This window comes from Chenopodium album, chromosome 17 (assembly GCF_948465745.1).
Source record: "Chenopodium album chromosome 17, dcCheAlbu1.1, whole genome shotgun sequence".
NCBI classification, from domain to species: domain Eukaryota; kingdom Viridiplantae; phylum Streptophyta; class Magnoliopsida; order Caryophyllales; family Amaranthaceae; genus Chenopodium; species Chenopodium album.
In genome coordinates, this window is record NC_137850.1 from 48,864,948 (window position 1) to 48,890,521 (window position 25,574).

General features: G+C 34.9%; 2 protein-coding genes across 4 annotated transcripts; one reads left to right on the top strand and one right to left on the bottom strand.

The window, feature by feature from the left end:
* Window positions 1-1,058: 1,058 nt before the first annotated feature.
* Window positions 1,059-23,922, bottom strand: LOC145588354 (putative DNA helicase MCM8). The gene is made up of 3 exons (XM_081644995.1): window positions 23,766-23,922; window positions 2,528-2,668; window positions 1,059-1,316 (listed from the first exon to the last, which is right to left on the bottom strand). The coding sequence occupies exons 1-3, from the start codon at window positions 23,781-23,783 to the stop codon at window positions 1,248-1,250; spliced, it is 228 nt and encodes a 75-aa protein (XP_081501121.1). The 5' UTR covers window positions 23,784-23,922; the 3' UTR covers window positions 1,059-1,247.
* Window positions 18,826-22,795, top strand: LOC145588353 (uncharacterized). 3 transcript variants are annotated; one of them, XM_081644992.1, is made up of 8 exons: window positions 18,826-19,213; window positions 19,290-19,717; window positions 20,071-20,438; window positions 20,527-20,709; window positions 20,801-20,905; window positions 20,989-21,046; window positions 21,146-21,244; window positions 22,602-22,795. In XM_081644992.1, the coding sequence occupies exons 3-5, from the start codon at window positions 20,107-20,109 to the stop codon at window positions 20,865-20,867; spliced, it is 582 nt and encodes a 193-aa protein (XP_081501118.1). In that variant the 5' UTR covers window positions 18,826-19,213; window positions 19,290-19,717; window positions 20,071-20,106; the 3' UTR covers window positions 20,868-20,905; window positions 20,989-21,046; window positions 21,146-21,244; window positions 22,602-22,795. The 3 variants fall into 3 exon arrangements, with proteins under 3 accessions (XP_081501118.1, XP_081501120.1, XP_081501119.1); XM_081644994.1 differs by having other exon boundaries at window positions 20,071-20,398; XM_081644993.1 differs by having other exon boundaries at window positions 20,090-20,438.
* Window positions 23,923-25,574: the final 1,652 nt, after the last annotated feature.

The following is a 25,574-nucleotide window of genomic DNA, read 5'->3' on the forward strand; positions in this document are numbered from 1 at the left end:
TAATATGAAATTGAAGTAGTAATTTGATTTTTTTTTTTAGAGAGCTTCTAACTCGTATGAAAATTTTGAACATTTTACTTTTCTTATATATAAGCAATTGACCCTTCCTTTAAGCCAACAAGTCCAATTCTTTGGATTGGGACCCTTCCTTTTCAATTAAGTACCCTTACCACTTTAAAAGTATACATCAATATCAATATTATGGGATATAAAATCTTAAAGAAGACTTGGGACACTATTATTATATTCATTATTCAATATGTATGTGCTATGATAATAATAATGTGCTTGCTTGCCTTTACAAGAACCACTAGTTACATTTGCAATCTTTGTCCTACACCTCCTCCATTATATCTGTAATGGACTATTCATAGGAAAATTACAACAAAAATACAGAAATTCATTGGTTGTTCTTTATGTATAGTGCCCTTCCAATAATTTGTTCTTTTTATGTGAGGTGGATATAATATTTATTACAGATTAGTCATACTCCGTATTATCATATAGATAGTCATATTACAGTAATTACACCACTTAAGATTAGAAGCAGTTATAGGTGCTAATTCACTTTGAATTTTGCGACCATAATTAGCACACGCCTTGTTTTGGTCATTTATATCACTCAAATATTCAGAATTCACTAGTAGAAAAAATGCTATTTGTAACTGGCGAAATTGACTTTTTGTAACTGGCATTGTTGGTTACGAATGCCACCGTTACAACTAGTGAAAATTATTTGTAACCGGCTAATGTTAGTTACAAATAATGTAATATTCGTAACTGGCTTAATCTAATGCATACTATTTTCCAAGTTAATAGCCTATTTTCCAAGTTAAAAAGCATACTATTTGTAACTGGCGTTAAGTTATGCCGGTTACAAATAAAGTATTATTTGTAACCGGCATAATCTAACGCCAGTTACGAATAGTGTTTTTATTATTAAAAAAATAATAATAAAATGGTAACAGTAGCAAATTCCTCTACTGCCACCACTCGTACACTACATTTTTTTTTTTTTTTAATGTAAAGACCATTAAGTGTTAATAACTATCAATCTAACCAATATAAGACCAACTTTAAGCAACATCTTGTAAATTATAGTGAATTGATATACTTGTAAATTACAAATATTTCTCTCAGAATTCACAATAAATAATACTCTATAACTAAAAAAAGCTAATTAGTTAATTGATACAATGGTCAAACTTCAAATTTTGATGATTTTGTCGATTTTGTCTCTGTCTGCTTCACAAATTTGACTGTTCTGTATAGGATAGCAGCAGTTCACACTGAGCACTTGATATTGCGACAGAATTCTGCATGGGAAAGAAATATATACATAAACAAAACCCAAAATTAAAAAAGGGTTGTTTCAAACAGTCACCAAGTGAACTCTTCCAACATGGTCAATGTATCAAACTGAAGGGATATAAAAGAAAAAAAAGCATTAAAACTCACAAGAAAAACTTCAGTCACTTATTAAACAAAACTAGTCACAAATAAATTCAATACAGAAATCAAAACCAATAATTTAACTAAAACTATGCTATGACTAAACTGTCACATACATATAATGGCTTTTATAGTTGAGGGGAGAGCAATAAAACAACCCTACATATAAAATACTACAAAAACATAATGTAGCAGATGCTTGGTGCTTAAACTAGCTCAATTTTTAGTTTCTTAGTTGTCTGAGCTAGCACAATCTATTACATACACAAGCTATGAGGTATCTGAAGTAGCTCAAATTTCAATTTCTTAGGTGCCTCAACTAGCAGTTGCGGAGGTGCCTGAACTAGTAGGTGCGGAGGTTCCTGAACTAGACCAAACCATCACATACACAAAATACCAGGTGCCTGATATCACAACCTATCACATACACAAGCTAAAACTTGCTAGAAATATTGCTTGAAATACAGGGAGACTACTCAGGTAACATCAGACATCAACATACACTTAGGAATTGAAAGTCATTCTTTGCAAAATTATTTAATTAACTTGATGAATCTAAATGCCTAAACTAGCTCAAAACTCTGTTGACCTTTGCTTGAGTGAACTCTAACCTGAAATGTGACCACCACAAGCTAGATACATCTTATATCAATTTTGATATATGCCTGAACATTGTATGTAATAAATATAAGAAAATTAAAAACTTTACTGCTTGAAGTTACAAATGATCTGAATCTGACAACATACAAGACAACCAAAATGACATGTGTATCAAGCAAGCATAAAAAATAGTCAATTAAACAAATAACAAGGCTGGGAAGAAACTAAGGGTAGAATATCAATCACAAATTAACCCTGAAAAAAAGAAAGATAACATTCATTTTTACTATTAGTCACACATATAGCTCATATATATAAATTGACAAAACTATCTAAATTTTTGAATATTGACATTTCCTCTGCTCTTGAGAGGTTGAATTGTTGAACCAACAAGTGTTATCATGAGATAATAATTCTAACAAACAAACCTAAATATATGAGGTTATTACCAGATAAATAAAACAACTTGATATACCTTATGAATGGCAGCACCTATGCATAGAAGAGCTTCTTTGAGGTATTCTTTCATATTAACAAAGAAACACTCAAAGTCACATATCTTTCTGAACTCTTGATAGTTGAGTGTTAAGGGAAATGTGTCATCTTCATGCTTTACCTGTACAAAGCATTTTCTTCATCAAGGCTCTTTGATAATTAAGAAACGAAAAACAAAATAAACAAGTCAACATTTACAAAATTCATGTCAATTCTTTATTAACGGCTTTTACACAACAAGGATAATCATTAAAAGGATCAGTGAATGCGCTTATAACAGAGAAAAGTAGTAAGGATGCCAATACAGGAGGCAAATATTTTCTTGTGATCATTAACCTGGAAAGCTTTACATTTGAAGTTCAAATTTTGTATAATCATCTTCTCAAATAATTTGGGGGGCACCCAATTCAGTTAGCCTCACTAGCGTATCACTAGGTGAAAAATAGAGATCCCCACCGAGTTATGCCCACCGGTTTTTCAAAACCGGTGGGGGAAAAAATGGCGAAAAAATGTGAATTGTAAAGGCCACCGGTTCAAAGGAAAACCGGTGGGATATAGGCCAAAGGCCACCGGTTCAAGCAAAACCGGTGGCAATAATAAAAAAAACCCCGCCCTTTCCCCCCTTTCCTTTTCTCCTTCTCTTTCCTCTTTCCTTTTCATTTTCCCTCGAATTGAACGGAAGCAGCAAAACCCTTCTCCCTCGAACCTCACCGAATTCTGCCCTCCACCACTGCCGTCACCTGCAACGCCGGCCACCACAAATGCTGCCTCCTCCACCACTGCCGCCACCTGCAACTCCCTCCACCACTATCGCCTACTCTCTTCACTTTCACTGAATTCCTCACTCTCAAACCCCCTCCACCAGTGACGCCACCATAGCAGCGCCGCGCCTCCTCTGACTCATTCCCTGCACCAGTGACGCCACCCTAGCGCCACCGCCGCCGCTCTGCCGTCAAGGTTAGCCACAACCCGGTTTTCCTTCTCTTTCCCTTTTTTTTGTTTACTTATGAAGAATGTTATAATGGTTGCTTTGCATTGTGTTATGATTGTTTCCTAAGGTGTGAAAGAACACCTTGCTTAAACTAGGACTGAATGGTTAGAACATAAAGGAAAGCTGTTGTAATTTTGTGCTTGTATTGTGTGGGTTAGATGCCTTGTATATGATTATTTCCAAGCTTTTAAGCCAAGAATCTTGCTGGGGTTTATAAGCTTTTTATTCCCTAATGTAATGGTATGATTTACAAGTGTTTTATATGAGTTTAAAGATGCTTTTATGCACTTGAAGAACAAAAAACGATGCTGTAATTTCTCCCTGCCAGCCATGTATTATGGGTGTGTTTTGATAGATTTTGCTCCCTTTCATGCTTAATTTTGTGTGGATCATGTTAAGGATGTAATAACCTAGATATATATATGAGTTTACATGGTTTAATTTCATGTTTAAAGCCCTATTATGAACTTTACTATGCTAAAACCATAATCTGAAATTTTGCTTTGTTCTGTTCACGTGGCAGCAGCTATAAGAGGTCTTTAACCCTTGATTTTGATAGGTTATGTTGGTACAAAGTATGTATATTAATGCTAAGGTTGTTAGGCTAATTTTGATTGATGACTTGAGTAATTTGTTTGGTTGAATTGTGAGATTAATTAGGCCTAAAAATCTGTCCTTGTAAGCTCTAGTTAGGCGTGTGTACAGCTGCCCTTAGGGTTGTTTTTTCTTGTTAAAAACACCTATATATTATTGTAGAAAGAATGAGGTAAGTTTTTTATTTTTATTTTATTTTTTTAATTACTCAAATTAATTTTATTATTACACTGTGAATTGTTTGATAAAGATATAAATTAGTGATATAATAATTTAAATCTGAAGTTATACTCCATTTTAATTCAAGAATTAAATTGGGGAATGTTAGTGATTATTAGTTTGGAAGTTTAGATTGAAAAATAATATTGATATTTATTGATTAAATTAATTATTAAAATGAACTAATTTATATTGATTTAATTGGTAAAATCGAATTTTTTTTAAGTATAATAATGATTAAAGTTGATAGTGTCTGAATGATTTATTTCACAGTTGAGAAGTGAAAACAGCAAGGACCTTAGCGAAGTAAGAGGGGTGCCCAAAGTTGTCCCCTCAGATCGAGCGCCATAGCTGCCCCACAGGAGAACTCCGCGCCTGCCTCTGCTAGTCCTTTGCCCTTATCCTTGCAATTTGTTGCCATTTCTCTGGTTTGTTCTTCTTCTCCCTCTTATTTATATATGTTTCTCTTTTTCTGTCTTTGCTAGTTTAATGTTCATTGAACTTTGTGGCAATTTCTTGGTTTGAATGTCATTAATTCTATATATCCATTTAAGATATTACAACTTGTGTATTATTGGTTAATTACAAATAAATACAACAATATATAGAATGCTTGCATCATCATATGCCTAGATACCCGTTCAAGGCTTTCTCAATAGGAGAAAGTCTTAAATAGCCCCCGGTTGGGACTGTTCTTGAATGTTTACTCTCACTTAGGTGGTGAATGTATGTCTTCTTTTTGATTTTAAGGAACATCTTGGCTTACCATTTCCTGACCATGTTCTCTGGGTACATATGTAGGTAAGTAATTATCTACATCGTGTACTTGGAGAAGTAGGGGGAAATGCTGCCGGATTTTCCTTAAAATTGGAAAGTTGATATACATTGACTAGTGAGAGTAGACATTCAAGGATGTGTTAGGTTGGAGTGATAAGGACACTTTGGGAATATGCATTTTTTCACTATATGAATGGTAAATTCATGAAGTGTACTTGAAATTGATTTACATAAAATATGTAGCAATTATACATTATTCATAATATATTGCTATATATGTTTAGATGCAATTTACTAAATGGAGAAGGATCATGATTGGATGTATGGTAGACGTGATACATTCGAATTTTGTAATGGGGTTCAAGATTTTTGCGAGATGGCTTTATCTTATCAACGCAAAATGGGTGACGAAGGCCTTTATTGTCCTTGAGTTGATTGTAATAATGTGAAGGTGGTCAACAGTGTTGAAATCATTAGAGATCATGTATTTTGTCGTGGGTTTAGGCTTAAATACCATGTGTGGATTTGGCACGGTGAAGATGGAGAGTACAGTAGGGATCTTAATGGGAATGATGTGCACGATAGAAGCAACGAGATTCATGTGGATGAGGAATACGAAAATGATGAATATATGCTTGATGGAGCTGAGGATGGAGTTGAGGATGATCAGGTGGATGAGGTCGAGGATGAAGATGTGGATGAGATGTTTCATAGTGTTGAAGGTGGCGTGTTTGAGTTATTATCGGAGGCTTCCAAAAAGCCTTTGTATCCTGGGTGCAAAAAATACTCCAAACTATCAGCCTTGCTAACACTTTTTAACATTAAGTCGAAGCATGGCTGGAAGGACATTAGTTTTACTTCTTTGTTGACCGCATTAAGTGAGATCTTGCCTGATGGGAATGAAATTCCTAAGTCTTACTATTATGCTAATAAGCTCATGTGTCCATTTGGTTTGGAGTATAAGAAGATACATGCATGTCCTAATGATTGTATTCTTTATCGAAATGAGTATGAAGAATTAAAGGAGTGTCCACGATGCAAGCGGTTGCGTTATAATCGCATGAGTTGCAATCCTAATACGGAGGGACCTCCGATCCTGCTAAGGTGTTATGGTATCTTCCTATTATTCTAAGGTTTAAGCGTCTATTCTCAACACCAAAAGATGCTAAATACTTGATGTAGCATGCAGAGGGAAGAAAGAACAACAGAATGTTGAAGCATCCAGCTGACTCCCCGCAATGGAAGAACATTGATTTGAAGTTTAGGAAATTTGGTGACGAAATCAGAAATTTAAGGCTTGGGTTGTGCACGGATGGGATGAATCCATTTGGCACTCTTAGTATCTAACACAGCACATGGCCGGTACTATTCGTGATCTATAATTTGCCTCCTTGGTTGTGCATGAAACGTAAGTATATAATGCTTTCACTGCTAATAACGGGGCCTAGGCAACCTGGAAACGACATATATGTTTACCTTGCGCCACTTATTAACGATTTGAGAAAGATGTGGGACGAAGGGGTTTCCGTTTTTAATGCTCATAAGAATGAGTTGTTCACATTGCGTGCAGCCTTTATGTGGACCATGAATGACTTCCCTGCATATGGAAACTTGTGTGGATACAAGGTCAAAGGAAAAAAAGCATGCTCCATATGTATTGATGACACATCAAGCATATACCTTAAGAATTCTCGCATAGATGTCTACGTGCGGACTCGAAGGTTCCTTAGGCGTGATCACCCGTACCGTAGGCAGAAAAAGGCTTTTGATGGGATAGTGGAAGAGGAGACTGCGCCTAGGCCATTGACCGATGAGGAGCTTTATGCTCGAGTTAAGGGTATACGAACGGTGTTTGGAAAATTAGAAAAAGCTGCAGTCTCAAGTGCTCTCTTTAAAAAAGAATCAATCTTTTGGAAGCTTCCGTACCGGAAAGAACATGACGTTAGACATTGTCTTGATGTGATGCATATAGAGAAGAATGTGTGTGATGCACTTGTGGGAACGCTGATGAATATTCAAGGCAAAACAAAGGATGGAAAGGGTGCACGGTTAGATTTGCAAGAGATGGGGGTTCGTCCAAAATTGTGGCTTCAGGATAAGGTTAGAAAGAGAAAGGTTAGAAAGGGAAAGGAACCAGAAAAGGAAAATGTAAATGTTTTGAAAATAAGAAAGGCGAAGAGCAAGGGAAAGGGAAAGGCCACGCATGCTTCAAAGAAGAAAGATGAGGGTAAAGGCAAGGATGAAAAGACTTATTTACCACCGGCTTGCTACACATTGTCAAGGGTAGAAAAACGGATGTTTTGTGCATGTTTGTACGGCATTAAGGTTCCATCAGGGTACGCATATAACATGAAAAGATTTTTATCATTAAATGGAGAATTGAAGTTGACAAGTATGAAATCCCATGATTATCACATTATGATGCAAGTATTCCTACCGATTGCGATACGTGGTATTTTACCGAAGCACGTGAGGGAAGCTATTACAAGCCTTTATTCGTTTTTCAATACAATATGCAGCAAAGTGCTTGATCCTTGTTCACTTGATGCGTTGCAAATGGATGTGGTTGTGACTTTGTGCAAATTTGAGATATATTTCCCGCCCTCATTTTTTGACATAATGGTGCATCTGAAGGAATTATGTCTTCGATAAGTGCAATTACTAGATATATCAAGGATCACTATTATGGAGATAATAAGTTCATTCTATAGGGTCGTCAATATCTGGTGCTAGACATGATAATTGATCTTTGGGTTAGTTAAATAGCCCAAAGCCTTATAGAATGGATCCTATGAGGTCACACAACAAGGGTATTGAGTTAAACAAGTAAGAGGCCCATTAATGGGCCTCATGAGATTATGACATACCATGTAGAGTGTTGGGCTAGAGTAGTGTGTTTAGGATAAGGGTTTTGGGCTTTTGACATGGGCTCTTATTTAGAGATGTGATCTATAAATAAGATCCATGCCTAGGGTTGCTTGTAAGTAGTAACAATCAACATACAGTAGATTTTGAAAGAAGCAACCAAGCCCCAAAAACCTTAAACACTCTCCTCACTCAAGACCCTCTTCTCTCCCCTTCACGTCCGTACGTGCGACACCCCTCATGGTGGCTCGTGGTGTTCGTCGTGGTGGTTCATGGTTAGCTCGTGTCTCTCTTCTCCGTTGAAGGTTGATTGAAGCGTTCAATCACGACTAACTAGCATTAGTGGAGGTTTAACTTGTGCCCGTGGACCAAGTAGAGGAATCACGCTTGGGGTTCTTTATCTCCCCATTTTCTTGCTCGATCGCACGTGGAATCACGCTTCAAAGGTACAATTATGTGTTCTTTATGTGTTATGCAATGATCCTTGGTTTAGGTGCTTTATGAATATGATTCATGATTATTTCCGCTGCGTAGTACCTATAAACCCCTACAGTGGTATCAGTTAGCCTATTGCATTTACGCATATTGCCAATAATTCTTTGATAATCCACAATTTTAATGCAATTAGGAGGGAGAATAATTTAATTATGGGTCAATTATTATATTAAATGTGATTTAACTCTTGGAATTGATTAAATGTGATTTAATAATGCTCAAAATAGCCATGAAGAGATCCGAATTTTTTCCCTAGTTTATTCGAATTTTTCCGAACCCTAACCCTAATTTTTCGAAAATTTTCGAACCTAATTAGCCCTAAAATCTGATTTTTTTGTGCTTGATTTTGTTCGATTTCGATTGTTTCATGCTTCATGATTTTAATCTAGTTGATTTCATGTATAAATTATGAATTTTGCATGATCAATGATTTGATTTAAAAGTTAAATTAAATTAGGGATTATTTTCATGAAGCACCCTAGATTTTAAAATTAGATTGTGAATTTAATTTTAATTGGATGAATTAGCATAAAAGTTATGTTTTAATTTATCATGGACCACATGAATTTTATTTAACAAAAGTTGTTGTTTAAAATTGTTAAAATAAAAAATAATAAAAAAAGGGATTTTAGCAGCGGCAACCGCGGCTGGGTGGCGCAGCCACGGCGGCTGCCACTGCAGGTGGTCCGGAGGGAGGGGTAGGGTGAGGCAGGACATCGGAACAGCAAGGGGGCGACAGCAGCACCGTGCAAAGGCTGCGTGGCACTGCTGCCGCTGCACCGATGCTTCGGCAGCGTACACCGCAAGGTGTACGGCCACCGTGGCCGGCTTAGGCTGGCCACACCACGGTGGCTGGTGCACGGTTTTAAAAAAAAATTCAGTTTTTGAAAATTTATTTCAAGATAATTATAAAATTATTTTGGGATAAAATCAGTTTTAATTTTGGATAAAATCGTTTTATTTTGGATAGAATCAAATTTTCAAAAGTTGTTATGTTTGATATTATCCATATTTAAAGTTGTTATTTTGATAATTATCCATAATTAAAGTGGTTAATTTTGGATAAGATTTGTTAGGATATTATGAGCATATTCCAAAAAGGATAATAATTGATTTAAATAATGTGATTATCCCATAATTATTTTTGGATATAATAATTGATTTAAAATTTTGTGATTGGCTTGTAATTAGGATAGAATTTTCTAACTTTGTTAGGATAATCTTTGAGGATAAATATGATTTATCTTTTAAGATTAAAATAAGATTTGATTCTATCTCATGACTAATTTAGAATATATGATATTTTATTGATGATCATGAATTATATATGATATTATCTAATTACATTAATTAAAATATGAGATATTTTGGTGCCATGTTTCCTTAATTGTGAACATTCGATGTTGTAGTTTAGGAAAGCATGATGAGTGATTTATTATGTGGCAATTTTATAATATATGATGTTGTTTATTGTTATATAATGACTAGTATTGCCCAGTAGATTGCTAAATACGATCTGCGCATCGTGATGTATTTTTGTAATCTTAGTACGGTCTACGAACCGATAAAGTATTTTGTAATTTTATTTTATTTTATTTAAGTAGTAGATAGAATAGAGTAGAATTACAGGTTGCAGTTAATCCAAGAATCCCATGAAGTGAAGGCCCAAAGGAGCAAGGTGGATGAGATCCATGAAGATTCAAGTGGGAGCATTTACTTTATTAGTTTTCTTAGGATTAGGGGCCATGCTATGTCTTATTTATGCATTCAGTATTTTATGCATGTTAGACTTTATTGATGTTTTGTGATGATGCGCTAGAGTTCACTATTTAATCACAACATAATAAATCTAGATCCCAGTAATATTGATGCAGCTTTTCCAATTAAAAACCCGACGAAACCTTCGATCGTTTATGATAGGTCGGCCCTCAGCAGAGTGTCATAATATATCTTGGGGAAGTGGGGGTAGGACCTCATTCTACACTTTTAATTGGTTATATTCAACAAGGTTACCTAAAGCGTTTAAAACCTTGAAGCTAAGGGTAATAATTAAACATGTGATGGTTAATTATTCAACCAAGAGTTACAAGAGTTGTAATCAGTAAAGAGTTTACTCACCTTGAAAATGTAATGGTTGATGGCAGGGCCTCACTCTGGTCAATTATTGCACAAATAAAGGATCTTGGAATCACTTAATTCAAGTTGGGATCACTTAAATTGAATAAAGTATTTTAAAGTTACCAATTTAATTCGCTTTTGGTACTTTAAATTTTATTAAACATAATTGAACTTTGCGTTTACTTATAAGTAACATGTCGTTCTAATTTTATTATTATATATAATCTCCTCGATTGAAAATAAAGTTGAGAAACGTTCTCAAAAGTTTAAAAGATAATCCATAAACCTATATTCCAATTTTGCTAAGATTGTTCTAAAAGGCAAGTTTTAGAAATTCATGTCACATGTCTAAGGTTGGTTTTATTCAAAATGTTTGAGTAAAATGCCAACACATCTTCATTTTGAAAAATGTTTCAAGGGATATAATGAGATGAGAGGTACAAACCCTCTAAAAGACAAGTGTAAAAGTCCAATAAAATCTCTTATTTTCAATATGATTGAATATAAGAAAGTGATTGGAAATCTCTATGATCAAAAGTTGATCAAATGACAGTATTCTTCATCTACTTTATATAGAGTTTAATACTTGATTAAACTCAAATATAAATAATGATAGAATAGACTTAGCAAAATCATGAAATATGCTTAAAAGGTTAAGCAAAGCATCATTTTGAACCTAAAAGAAGTGTTCTAAGTGGCTCAAATGGAAAAGGTTTTGGAATGTATGAGGATTGCAATAAGAAGTTATAGGCTAAGAAATGCAAACAAGTTGCTACTTCTCAAACCTAAAACTACTTACATGCTAAAAGTTGTTATGAACAACAAATGTTTTAAATTAAATGGATCAATTCCAATTGATTAGAAAGTACCTCATAACAGTTGGAAGGTAAAAGAATGGAAATGTTCCAATTTAAGAATTATATTATAGAAATTGATTTAGCATATTGCTACTTCTTGGACATATGATGTCCTGTTTAGATCACTCATTGCACAATTTGGTTGAACTAAAGGAAGAAATTAGCTAAAGGAGGAATAAATCTACAAGTTTAGAAGCAAATGTTGCTACTTCACAAGTAGAATCTACAAGTCTGGAAGCAAAAGTTACAACTTTACAAGTAGAACCAGTATTACACCACTAATAATTGGCTAGAATTAAATAAATGTTATTCATTCTTGCCATTATCAAAACACCATTCAATGTTTGTAATGACTAAACATCGAAGATTCAAAACGTAGAATAAATGTTATTCTATGCTTCATTGAATCATAATGTGTTTTGAATAGCTAAATAGGTTTAAAGTTCTATATGATAGAAATAGTTAAACCATTTCTATATATATAAATTGTCTATAAAATGTCAATTAATTCAAATGAAAATGAAAATTGCATGCGGAAGATCCAAAGGGATGGACTTTCAATATCATTGGATTATGAATCCATTGATATATGTAATTATCATTCTAATTTGAAATTATGACTAAGTCACCATTTAGAGAAATGATGATGTGAACTCGAGGTTGCATACATATTGATGTAAGAAAACCAAAGGTTCAAAGGCTAGAGACATACAATGAAACTTCATTTGTGATACGATCACTATTTATGCTTAGTTGAAGCATAAAAGTGAAAATTTTGAAAAGTTCAAAATGTTCAGTATGAAGTTCAGTATCAACTTGACAAGATAATGATTACACTACAATATGATTGTAATTGTGAAAATTTAAGTCGAGACATGTATTGGCAACACATTCAAAGGGTTGCGATATGATCGTAATAATGAGAATTTAAGCCAAGACATTGATAAACGTCCAAGAGTTGTGAAATCGTTTTACAACAAACTCCAAAAGAAAACCTTGTGAAGTGTTTATGAAGGAAGCTATCAATCTATATGAGATATATTTTGATAATAGATGTAAATTACCTATCTTCCAACCATTGTTCAAAGGACATACTTTTAAGATGAGCTACAAAACTAAACAAAAATTACATAGGTCAAATCAAAATGTAGCAAGGCTTCATATGTGATATGGATAAGAAAAGTTCTTATAAAGTCTTTCTACAAAGCAAGGAATAAAAGTTGTATTGAAATGTTTAATGCACATTCGATTCCTATATAGAGCACGGGGTACTACTACACAACCATAATTAGCACAAAATGTTTGTTGCTCAAGTAGGCGCCCTTATGGAAATTGTTCCAAAAGATCAAGTGGGAGTAGTGTAAATCTCAAAAGAGTTTGAGAAAAGCAACAAACAAACGTGGTTCAAACCATGATTGGTTCACCCTATGCTAAATATGCCTCCTCAAAAGGCAAGTGGGAGTATAAGAATCTCGAAAAGTTCGAGAGCCTTGAAAGAGTTCAAGAAAAGTGATTTTGAAAATCTTGAAGAAATTCGAGAAGTAATCGAATAAAAGCAACAATATGAGCATGATTCACCTCATGTTACAAATGACAACGCGTGGTCTCATTAAGTGTAATGGGATTAATAATCATGTGTCGAAGGTAGTACATTCCAAGTGCAAATCCTCTATTGTCGTTTCTCATTGAAAACTAAACAAAGCTGTTGTATGAGTTTCAATTGTTGCATAAAAACCCACAATGATGACTAGCATATGTAAAACTTAGCCAAAGAAATATGATTTCATATTGACTAAGAGTTCTAAAATATTTATTTTGGAACATGATGATTTTGCAAGTAATAAGGATGATTTGACAAATTATAACTCCAAGTGGTTTAAAACCAGGAAATCTGAAATAGATTCTTAGTATGTAAGAAAGTGTATGACACTTGAATAATTTGCCTAAATTGGGTGAAACCCATTGTAAGCAAAACAGACAAGAAAGAAAAATGTTTTTTAACTAAAGCAAAGACTTGTTAAAGGATTCAACTAATTCATAGTATGACTATGATTACGATGAAACCTTTACATATTGCAAAGATCTATTAAAGATAATTAATGATTTCTACCTTATAAGATTTGGTAGATGGATTTCAAAACACTTTCTTGAAATTGTTCATGAAATAAGATTTGTATATGATACAATCAAAAGTTTGGAGATCCAATAATCCTAGGGATGCCTAAAAGATCCAGAATGGATTGAAGTTAGCATCAGGGAGTTAGTGTTCTTAATTTTGTGAGTTAATCAAATCGTTTGATGTTCTTGTAAAATGAAGAAAAGATCTTGTATGTACAAGATGTTTAGTGGGAGCTATGAAGTCTTCTTGGTCTAGTACAAAGAGCAATTATTGAAGGATCAAATGATGGCTATTGCATTTTGTATGAAAAACCTTGGAGAAGAAGATGAGTACATTTGGGATTCAAGATCTATATAGATAGGTCTCGAAGGATGTTTGAGTTTTGGTTAAGAAGCTTATATTGATAAGATTCTTATAAGGTTCAACATTATATTGAAAAGAGTTTCAATCCCATGTGACATGGCACGTTGCTTAATGATTCAATACCTTGAGAATGGTTGATGAAATTAAGACTTTTAGTTATGATTCTTATGCAATTCGCAAAGGATGCATCATGCATGCCATGGACTATACTCGTCTATTTGATTCACGTGTTTTAAAGAACAAGTGATGATAGATTTCAATTGAAATCCAATGTAACGTTGGAATATAAATTAGAAATTCCTAAATTCCTTGTGAAAGGGCGAAGGAAAATTCTTAGTGTGTGGATATGAAAATGATTATAAAATTTAGAAATTGCAAAGTTCATGTTTATGAGAATGTCTCATGAACTCTACTTACTGAACCCCTTCCATGACCAAGGTATGAGAGTCATACTAAGGTTTTTGGATTGAAGCAAGTTATGTAATTTTAGTTGTGTATGTTTTGAGAAAGAATATTACAAAAGTAAATACATTAGCTTGCAGAATTATGTTTATCAATTGAAACAAAGTTTCACTCTTATTTAATCGTGGTTTCAAGATCAAATAAAATGTCCAAAATAATTATGAATTGATGGGCTGACTAGGTTGATGACCTTTTGAATGAAACCCCTCAGGTGAACTAAATTCATATATTATTTAAGTTCCTAGTTCGGAATCATTAAACTGGACATAAATGATTTCCAATAATGGACTAGCATGTTAAGATTGATTGGATAGCGCAGTTTCATGGGCTATAGGAGCGTAGTGATGCTCGGTCAATCACATGGATATGCATGAATGATGCATGATCGAACTATAGACCTACTTTGAAGTTCAAGTATAGAGCTTTCGGATATATTAGTGGATTCCTTTGACATGAGTGGAACACTGATTCCATTCAATGATTGATTTAACTGTGGTACATTCAAACGTCTAGCCGTAACTGGAGATTATAAAGGATGTTTCCCGGTTACTTCATGAGTTGAGTGGGAGCTTTGGTTGCCACAAGATTGGATAGATTCTACCTATTTAATTAGGAATGTGTCTTATTTTGGCCTCTTGAAGAGGGAGAATTCAGAAAATGCATGGCCGTGCTCAAGTGTGTTACATAGTAACCATTTGTTTTGTAATTCTAACTCAGATTTAAGGAAAAGATTTGTAGATTAATAATGATTACATAAGATGCAATCATATTATCAAATCGACACAAAATGACTTAAGGAATTTGAATATTGCGAACTTGTCTTAGACAAGTGGGAGATTGAAGGAATTATGTCTTCGATAAGTGCAATTACTAGATATATCAAGGATCACTATTATGGAGATAATAAGTTCATTCTATAGGGTCGTCAATATCTGGTGCTAGACATGATAATTGATCTTTGGGTTAGTTAAATAGCCCAAAGCCTTATAGAATGGATCCTATGAGGTCACACAACAAGGGTATTGAGTTAAACAAGTAAGAGGCCCATTAATGGGCCTCATGAGATTATGACATACCATGTAGAGTGTTGGGCTAGAGTAGTGTGTTTAGGATAAGGGTTTTGGGCTTTTGACATGGGCTCTTATTTAGAGATGTGATCTATAAATAAGATCCATGCCTAGGGTTGCTTGTAAGTAGTAACAATCAACATACAGTAGATTTTGAAAGAAGCAACCAAGCCCCAAAAACCTTAAACACTCTCCTCACTCAAGACCCTCTTCTCTCCCCTTCACGTCCGTACGTGCGACACCCCTCATGGTGGCTCGTGGTGTTCGTCGTGGTGGTTCATGGTTAGCTCGTGTCTCTCTTCTCCGTTGAAGGTTGATTGAAGCGTTCAATCACGACTAACTAGCATTAGTGGAGGTTTAACTTGTGCCCGTGGACCAAGTAGAGGAATCACGCTTGGGGTTCTTTATCTCCCCATTTTCTTGCTCGATCGCACGTGGAATCACGCTTCAAAGGTACAATTATGTGTTCTTTATGTGTTATGCAATGATCCTTGGTTTAGGTGCTTTATGAATATGATTCATGATTATTTCCGCTGCGTAGTACCTATAAACCCCTACAGCATCTGATTCTTCATTTGATGCGTGAGATTAAGTTGTGCGGTCCAGTGTTCATGAGGTGGTGCTATCCTTTTGAAAGACACCTGGGCAGCTTGCAAGATAAAGTAAGGAATCCGGCTCACCCGGAAGGAAGTATGATTCAAGGGACCGTGAGTGAGGAGATTGGTAATTTTGTGGCCGACTATATAGCCGTTGCTGAACCTATTGGTCTTCCTGTTTCTCTACATGAAGGGAGACTTGATGGTCACGACACAATTGGGTCGAAACGAATGTCACCCGACCGAGATCAGTTCTTACAAGCTCACCTATATGTGTTGCACCATGTTGCAGATATTCACCCATATTTAGACGAGCACATGGCTAGTTTACGTGAGTTTCCATCGAAAGGTGAAAGGGCACTGATGTAGTTACATAATAAGAGGTTTATCAATTGGTTTCGTGATCGAGTGATTGGTCGATTGGATGATAAAGTCACCGATACAGTAAGGTGGCTTGCTTATGGTGCTAGGGATGATGTTCGCTCATTTGAGGGATATGATATCAATGGGTAAACTTTTTGGACATAGGGTCGGGATTTGAAATCTTCCTCGACCCAAAACAATGGTGTAACACTTGTGGCATCGTTAAGGGAGTTTGCAAGTGCTAAGGATAAATCACCTGTCGATGCAAAGTTGTCATACTACGGTCGAATTCAAGAAATATGGGAGCTTGATTATTGTAACTTCACGATTGCTCTTTTTAAGTGTAAATGGGTTGATAATATCAGGCGTAACGTCAAATATGATGACTTTAATCTTGTAGATCTTGGCCACTTCAATGATAATGCGGAACCATTTATTCTAGTGTCTCAAGCTAAGCAAGTGTTCTATGTAACTGACCCAGTCGATTCAAAATGGTCTATTGTGCTAGCCGGCAAAAGAAGAATCCTAGGCATTGGAGATGTTGAGGATGAGGAAGAATATGATGCTTTTGACGATTCAGCACCTTTCACTGTTCCTAGACCTGTTGTAGAAAATGACATAGATGACCAAGCAAATTATATGCGATCAGACCACAACGAAGGAATATTAGAGTGAGGTACTATTATTGTGAATTTGAGATTGTAAGCATTAAAAGTATTATATTATCACAAGTTAGGTGATTTTATGATTAATTTTGGTGAAAATAAATGGAAGTGTTCACTTAGTTGCCAATTAATCACAATTTCTATTTAATGAATGAAGTAAATCTCAAAACATGTTAAATATGATAGCATATAATATTTTAAGTGTTAACAGTATTAGAAAATCATAAGTTAGGTAATTTATGGAGTCAATTAGGTGAAAATGGAATAAAAATGACCTATATTAACTTACTTTCCCATTTTCTATGCTTAGTTGTATTATAATTCATAAATTTATATTTGATTTATAATTTACCTAACTAATTTATTTCTAATACAACTAATAACGTGTTATGTTTGTAATGGCAGGTGTTTATATCTCATGGAGGACGATTATAACCTTCATTGTGTAGAGGATTTGGAGGTGGATGAGGATGAGGACAAGGACAAGCTTTATGATGTCAACAAGGAGAATGATTTGGGTGAGCCAGAAGATCGGGCTCAAGATGAGTTTGAGCATAGGCTTGAAGAATTTGAAATTTCTGCTGAATGTGCGCCTCCTATTGAAAATTCAATTTGTGAGATTGTTGGTGCCTCAAACTCAAAGCCAAGGACAGGATCAAATGAACACAGGTGGTGGTGGAGGGGGGGTAAAGCCATCGACTAAGAGAAAGGGTAGGGGTCCGACGACAAGTTTTAAGAAACCTACCGGTCCCATGGTCCTGAAGTATGACAACAGAGGCCAACCTGCGGGCAAATGGCGTCGGCAATATGGACACCAAATTGGCATGCGTGCGCACAAAATCCCCATTACACTTAAATGGGTCCAAGTACCTCCAGGCTTGATTCAAACATTTTGGGTTGATACAAGGGTAAGTGTTTTGTTGGCACATTTATCTGATTATAAATACCTTCCTCTTAGGGTTTGTGTAATTTGTAAGTGAAAACTAATAATCGCTTTTATTTGTGCTTGCAGAAGCTGTTTAATATTCCTAATGATGACGCTAAGAGAAGGGTGTTTGAATCTTTAGTAGCGGAAAGATTCAGAGGCTTCAAGACCAAATTAACTAATAGATGGATCCATAAGAAGAAGAAACCAAATAAGAAGAAAGCTTGCAAGGGAAAGGATAATGAAGGTGGAAATGACGAACCTGTTGAGGAAGACCAACTCCCGTGGCAAAGGCCAAGCGTAACGGAGGATCATTGGAAAGCTTTCGTTTTTCAAAAAAGTCAGCCAGAAGCCATTGTAACTTTGGGTAAATCTATTGACAATTGTATAATATATTGACTCTTTTTGAAGTAATGATACCAATATTTCTATTTATGTAGGAACTTCGAGAGCAAAATACTAAAAATGCATTGCATAAGGAGTACACCTATCGTATGGGGTCCAAGACATTTGGTGAATGGAGGGGAACTTGGGTCAAGGAGGGTGTATACCCCAAATCGCTTCTACAGTCATCTAAAGAAGCCTCTGACTCCACGATCACTACGTTGGTGAGTCGTGACGGTGATTTCATTTGTTCTCTCCATGCGTTTGATAAGGAAACAAAAAAAATGGCAGATAAACTTGTAAGCTAACTATGAACTTGTGAACTTTTTGAAGCTTTTGCATAATTATCACTAAACAAAAACATTAACTGTATTCATGTTACCTTTTTCTTTTTGCTACAGCTTAAGTACATTGCAAAACTTGTTGAAGGCAAACTGGTCCTAATTGTAGACAAAGACCCTTTCACCTTGGCTTTGGAAAAGCCCTACCATCCAAGACGGGCAGTAGGTTCAGGAGGGACATTGCTAGGATGGAAAAAGGTGATGGGTCCGGAATACACAAAATTGGGAAGATCTCGAGCAAGTGTTAACTCACCGAATGACTTGGATGCCAAGGTGACATCAATTAAGGAACAAGTACGCAATGAGATAGTAGGTGAATTCAATGCTTGGGCGAAGCAGATGAACTTACCGAGCTTGCCGTTCCCCTCGACTACACCGGACGACTCATGTAGTCACCTACAAGGACAAAGGGAACATGAGATACATGGAGAATATGAGATACATGCAGAAGATTTCATACATGAGGTAGTTTCAAATCTATTAGTTTAGAAATATTGAGTTACGTGAGATCTAAGGTGGCATTATTGATGAACAATTGCAGGTTGCTACTCCTACACATGCGGACTCGAGGGAGCTTGAAAATCCAACACCGCATCAATTTCCAGATTTATAGGTGATTTGTTTGGTTCTAGCGTAATGAATTTTCTTATATTATATATTATGTAGGAAAAAACCTCTTTTGATAACTTCTGTTTTTACAAGTTTACGAAAGACACCCAGTGTGCACTTCTAGGCCCGAGGTTATCAAATAGTGGAGAATTGCATTTGGTGGCGTCTGGTAGTGCACAAGCGACGATTGGTGATACGGTTAGGCCACAACATTACTCGGTTGGGATCAATTCGGTGATTGCGGGGTTCGAAGACATCCCCCTACCGGTGCCCATAGAGGAGGAAGGGATAACTAAGATTTGGCAAGCTCAAGGTAGCTTTGTGGATTGGCCTCGTTCGTGGGTAAGGTTGATCAAAGAGGTAATATTTTTTTTATTTATTTTTTGTGTTAAATAACCAAACTGCACGCTCTAACTTGTTCTCACAAAAAAAACGCAAAACATCACTCACTCACGACTCCTCGACCCCCATCTCCGCTGTCAAGGCTACTGCAGCCTCGACAACAGCTGGCCTGGGCTGCTGCAGCCTCGGCAACAGCTGACCTGGGTTGTTGCAGCTAGGGCAGCATCTGTCTGGGCTGCTTCGGCCTCGGCAGCTGCCTCCTGGGCTGCTTCGGCCTCGGCAGCTGCCTCCTGGGCTGCTGCGGCCTTGGCAGAAATCACCCTGTTGTTGTTGTTTTTTTTTATATCACTCGCTCGTGATTGTTTGATCAGATTTCGAATCAAAGTGTAGCTTCAAAGAGAAGGCGGATGGTGAAGCCTAAAAGCAATGATCAACCTACAAAGAAGATGGGTGAACAACGGTCCAAGAGTGTAGAAGCGTCAAAGAAGAACTCTTCGAGAGGTTCAGCAGCCATGCAACCTACTCCACTTGTTGAAGACATTGTACTTCAATCGTTCTCTAAGGATTTAACGTTTCTACACAATCGTGTTAGCCATTTGGTCGATCCCATTGAAGTTGCACTTCCTAAGGCAATGTTCCACTATGATGAGGATGCAATAGCATGGATTAGCAAAGAAGATGTGAAGGAATTTCTACATGGTTCCATACTTAACATTTCCCTCATTCAAACATTCATGATGTACTTCAAACACTTAAATTATGTTATTCAGATTAGTGGTGATTATCCTTCATATTTCCAATAACTTTTTCTATGTTCATGCACGCAGAGCACTACAGGAGCACTTAAGTGACACTGATTCTCCTTGTAAAGTTGGGTGGTTATGCCCCGAGCAGTTATTCACGCCTAGAATCTTAGGCAACCACCTTGACGTGATTTATTATGTTGAACAGAGTATCAAGGAATCAGTGCGTGCGGGAGAAAAGTTCATATTCGCCCCATGTTATGATGAGTACGTCTAACCTTGTCAAATTCAATCGATTCCCCTTAATATATGTTGACTCATAATTAGTGATTTGTTTACGCAATGTGAATTTATGTAGGTTGCATTGGACCCTCATGGTGATTTGTTTTTCCAATAACACAATCTATCACCTTGATTTAGCTTGATCAATAAAGAAGTTGCTCCTGAAGGCTATACTACAAAAGTAAATATAGCTAGTGTGACTATCATTACCCAACTCATTTATACGCCAGACGACTAATTAAATTTGAATTTACTTTTGTACAGTGTTATGAAGAAGCTAATTTGTCGTGCTCCTAAGGGTCCTACATGGAAATCACCGATGGTAATGCCACGCGATATTGTTAATATCTTAGTAAATATTGCGTAAATTATTGATAATTTGCTATGCATGTTTGACTCATGTGATTTGTTCCTATGGTAGTGCGCACAACAAGATAATGAAGTTGATTGTGGCCTGTATGTGATGAGATTCATGCTTGACACAGTGACTCATTGTACGGATAGTCTACAGCTTGATGAGGTACGTCCTTAAATTTTGTAAAATGTTTTTAATGTGATTTCAAGCCTTAGACCCCTAAAACTAGGTAACATAGAAATGTTATGAGAAAGAAATAGGCCATTTGATAAGAAATGTAGAAAATGGGCAAAGTAGAAGTCATATAGGACATATTTGGACCATTTTGAGTAAAATGGGTCTTTAAACTCAATAAAATGCACTTTTAATGTGATTTCAAGCCTTAGACACCTAAAACTAGTTAACATAGAAATGTTATGAGAAAAAAAATAGGCCATTTGATAAGAAATGTAGAAAATGGGCAAAGTAGAAGTCATATAGGCCATATTTGGGTCATTTTGAGTAGTATGGGTCTTAAAAACTCAATAAAACGCACTTTTAATGTGATTTCAAGCCTTAGACACCTAAAACTAGGTAACCTAGAAATTTTATGAAAAAGAAATAGGTCATTTGATAAGAAATGTAGAAAACGACCGACATAGAAGTCATATAAGCCATATTTGGTCCATTTTGAGTAAAATGGGTCTTAAAACTCAATAAAATGCATTTTTAATGTGAGTTCAAGCCTTAGAAACCTAAAACTAGGTAACATAGAAATGTTATGAGAAAAAAATAGGCCATTTGATAAGAAATGTGGAAAATGACCGAATTAGAAGTCATATAGGCCATATTTGGGCCATTTTGAGTAAAATGGGTCTTAAAACTCAATAAAATGCACTTTAAATGTGATTTCAAGCCTTAGACACCTAAAACTAGGTAACATAGAAATGTTATGAGAAAGAAATAGGTCATTTGATAAGAAATGTAGAAAACGGGCAAAGAAGAAGTCATATAGGCCATATTTGGGCCATTTTGAGTAAAATGCGTCTTAAAACTTAGTCAAATGATCTTTTAATGTGATTTCAAGCCTTAAACACCTACAACTAGGTAACATTGACATTTTATGAGAAACAAATAGGTCATTTGATAAGAAATGAAGAAAATGGGCAAAGTAGAAGTCATATAGGCCATATTTGGGCCATTTTGAGTAAAATGCGTCTTAAAAATTAGTCAAATGATCTTTTAATGTGATTTCAAGCCTTAAACACCTACAACTAGGTAACATTGAAATTTTATGAGAAATAAATAGGTCATTTGATAAGAAATGTAGAAAATGGGCAAAGTAGAAGTCATATAGGCCATATTTGAGCCATTATGAGTAAAATGCGTCCTAAAACTCAATAAAATGCACTTTTAATGTGATTTCAAGGCTTAGACACCTAAAACTAGGTAACATTGACATTTTATTAGAAAGAAATAGGTCATACATGCATAATGTTTAACCTAAGTAATTAATTCTAACATAATTTTTATGTATTCCAAGTTTTGCAAGATACAAAAGGAAGATCCGTTGACAAGCAAGGAACTTAATGAAGTTCGAGACATGTTGGCATCTTTCCTCACCTTTAATTTGTAAATTTCACTTCTTTATGAAATTATATTTTGTTAACTTTTTAACTACATTATTAAATAATAATTAATATTGTTTGTATATATGTATATGACACCTTTTTTTTATTGTATTGCATTTGGGATTATTAATATCTATAATATATGTATCATTATTGTTCGTTGTTATTTCAATTTAGATATTTAATTATTATTAATTATAATTAATCGTACTTAATTATAATTATTATTAATAATTATATAATAATATAGAATTAATAATTATTACAGGGTTTTTGAAAACTTACAGGGTTTATTATATTATTATTATTATTAATAATAATTATTATTGTAGCAAAAAAAAAAAAAAAAAACCTTATATGCCACTGGTTAACCGGTGGGTTTTCTCTTCAATACAAAAAAAAAGGCGGGAAGGATATTCCCACCGGTTAACTGGTGGCTTTTCTCCTTATTCCCACAGGTTAACCGGTGGCTTAAAGGCTTTTGTCACCGGTTTTGAACCGGTGGCTTTTTGATGGGTTATTCCCACCCCTCAAATGCCCACCGGTTCAAAACCGGTGGCTTTTTGATGGGTTATTCCCACCCCTCAAATGCCCACCGGTTCAAAACCGGTGGCAAATGGGGGTTTTGAACCGGTAGGGATCTCTATTTTTCTGTATATAATGAAGGTATCCCCATACAAACTCCTTTCAAAGTGTTCCTTTACAACACTCAACATATTGATAATTCAAAATAAATAGTCCAAGAACATCTATTAATTTGAAGGCTGAAACAAGAAGTCAAGATAAGATTAAAAGCTACCAATAATTGTACCAACTGTAAAGTCAAACTCATAATTAGAGAGAATACCTACTGTGGTAGATAAAAATTTGCAGGATAATTTGGTCCTAGCATGATATCAAAAGTACCATATAGGCCATATTTGGGCTATTTTGAGTAAAATGGGTCTTAAAACTCAATAAAATGCACTTTAAATGTGATTTCAAGCCCTAGAATTTCATATTTTTATTTCTTGAATAATCAGTTAGATCAGAATTAATTAAAATATAAATAAATTAGAAGGAGATTGAAAGCGTACCTTGTTGATAAATTCCATAATTGAGTTTTGAAGGAGCTTCAAAGCAGTTTCGGAGGAGAATCAAAAAGGGTGGTTGTGAAAAAATGGGGTAATTGATAACGTAGTTGTATGCCGTAGGAGGAAAAGTATCCTAATTTCTAAAAAAAAAAAAAAAAATTGTGTCTAGCATTAGTAACTGGCCTTAATAAAACACGTTACATTTAATTAAGTCAATAAAGTTTGACTTGCTATTTGTAAATGGCTTTTTTAATGTCCCATATTTTATAATTGGTCAGCCTATCTTTGACCTAATATTTGTAACTGACTTTGGTTATGCCGATTACTAATGTTATTTTATTTGTAACCCGCATTAGCTATGTCAGTTACTAATACCCTTGTAGTAACTAACATAATTTACGTCAGTTACTAATAAGGCGTTACAAATAGCATTTTTCTATTAATGATTCTACTTTAAGGGTCTGTTCTGATTTACTGAACTATGGTGAACTGAATTATTTATGAGAGAAGGAAATTAGGAACTGAACTGATTGGAGCTGAACTGAACTGAAATGAAATTAAGTTGAAGAGAACAAATTAAACCCTAAATTCTTACTAGAAGGACATATAAGGATTGACCAAAGACGTAAGTTAAATTTTCAAAACTTGTTGCTTTTTTTAACAATTTGTGACAATTACAACGTATAGATCGATTATTTTGTATATTACACGTTAGAATTATACTAATCCGTTTATTTTTCAATTTATTCTTCCTTCTAATAGTAAAGTTTCAATTGTACTTGAAATAGTTCACATGGACTAATCAATATTTCACATCGAAGTTAAGTTACATAAATAGGGTCAATTTAATTTGCCTTCCGGGAAATTCAAGCAACAAACTATTAGAAATAACAAGAAAACTTAGTATGAGTTGTACACATGTCTATTAATCCATTTTTAGTATTTAACATTTGTCTATTTCAAGCATATATTGTTGGCCTATCAAACCATAAATTATTAATTCCTATTTTTGACTTCTCTTTTGCAAAATTCATGCATTTCTGTCTCTTTACTCCTCATAAGATCAGTCACCTCTACACGCCACAATTATGCCCACTCCTTGATTCATGAAATGTCAAATACCAACTTGATCAGTCAATTTCATCTGATGACCTTATATTATACATCACACTTTCATAATATTTCCCTAACTAATAGTGCTTGAATTTCCGTTCCTATCATGTCATGTCATATATATTGTAGAATAGAATTTAAATTAATGATTCACAGTTAATTGAGGATATTCTTAAGCAACACCGAGTAATAATAGACTAAAATATCATTATTAAGTCTGCGTACTTCGTCTAATATATTTGTACGTAAAATTTGCGTAAATAAAGTCAAATTATATCACGTCTCTTATTAACCATTTAATTAGTAAGATCAATAAATTTGTAAAACGACATTCGAATGTAAGAATTTAAGTAATGGTTCACGCATAAGAGACTTCTTAAACAATACGGTGAAATGGACTAAAATATCAATATGCTCGCGTACTTGTCTAAGTGATGTGTACGTATATAAGAATTCATAGAAACAAAGTCAAATTATGTCTTGCCTGGTTAATTGCCTAACTAATAAGATAAGATAAATAGATTTTTATAACGACATTTGAGTGTCAAGGGCTAGCTCATATATTACTCCAACTTACATTTGAATATTATTAGTCATGGAATATATTTGAATGATGCAAATCAAGATATGGTCCAACCTAAAGAAAAATACAAAAGCATAAACTTGAAAAATATAATTAATATAGTTTTTCATGCTGCA

What these genes read in the sequence shown, in the direction of transcription:
- LOC145588353 (XM_081644992.1), top strand. Translation starts at nt 20,107, where the DNA reads ATGGTGAAGCCTAAAAGCAATGATCAACCTACAAAGAAGATGGGTGAA. An exon ending in CTCATTCAAACATTCATGAT is followed by an intron (nt 20,439 to 20,526) that starts GTACTTCAAACA and finishes TCATGCACGCAG; the next exon opens with AGCACTACAGGAGCACTTAA. An exon ending in TTCGCCCCATGTTATGATGA is followed by an intron (nt 20,710 to 20,800) that starts GTACGTCTAACC and finishes GAATTTATGTAG; the next exon opens with GTTGCATTGGACCCTCATGG.
- LOC145588354 (XM_081644995.1), bottom strand. An exon ending in TAGGTGCTGCCATTCATAAG is followed by an intron (nt 1,317 to 2,527) that starts GTATATCAAGTT and finishes TTTCCCATGCAG; the next exon opens with AATTCTGTCGCAATATCAAG.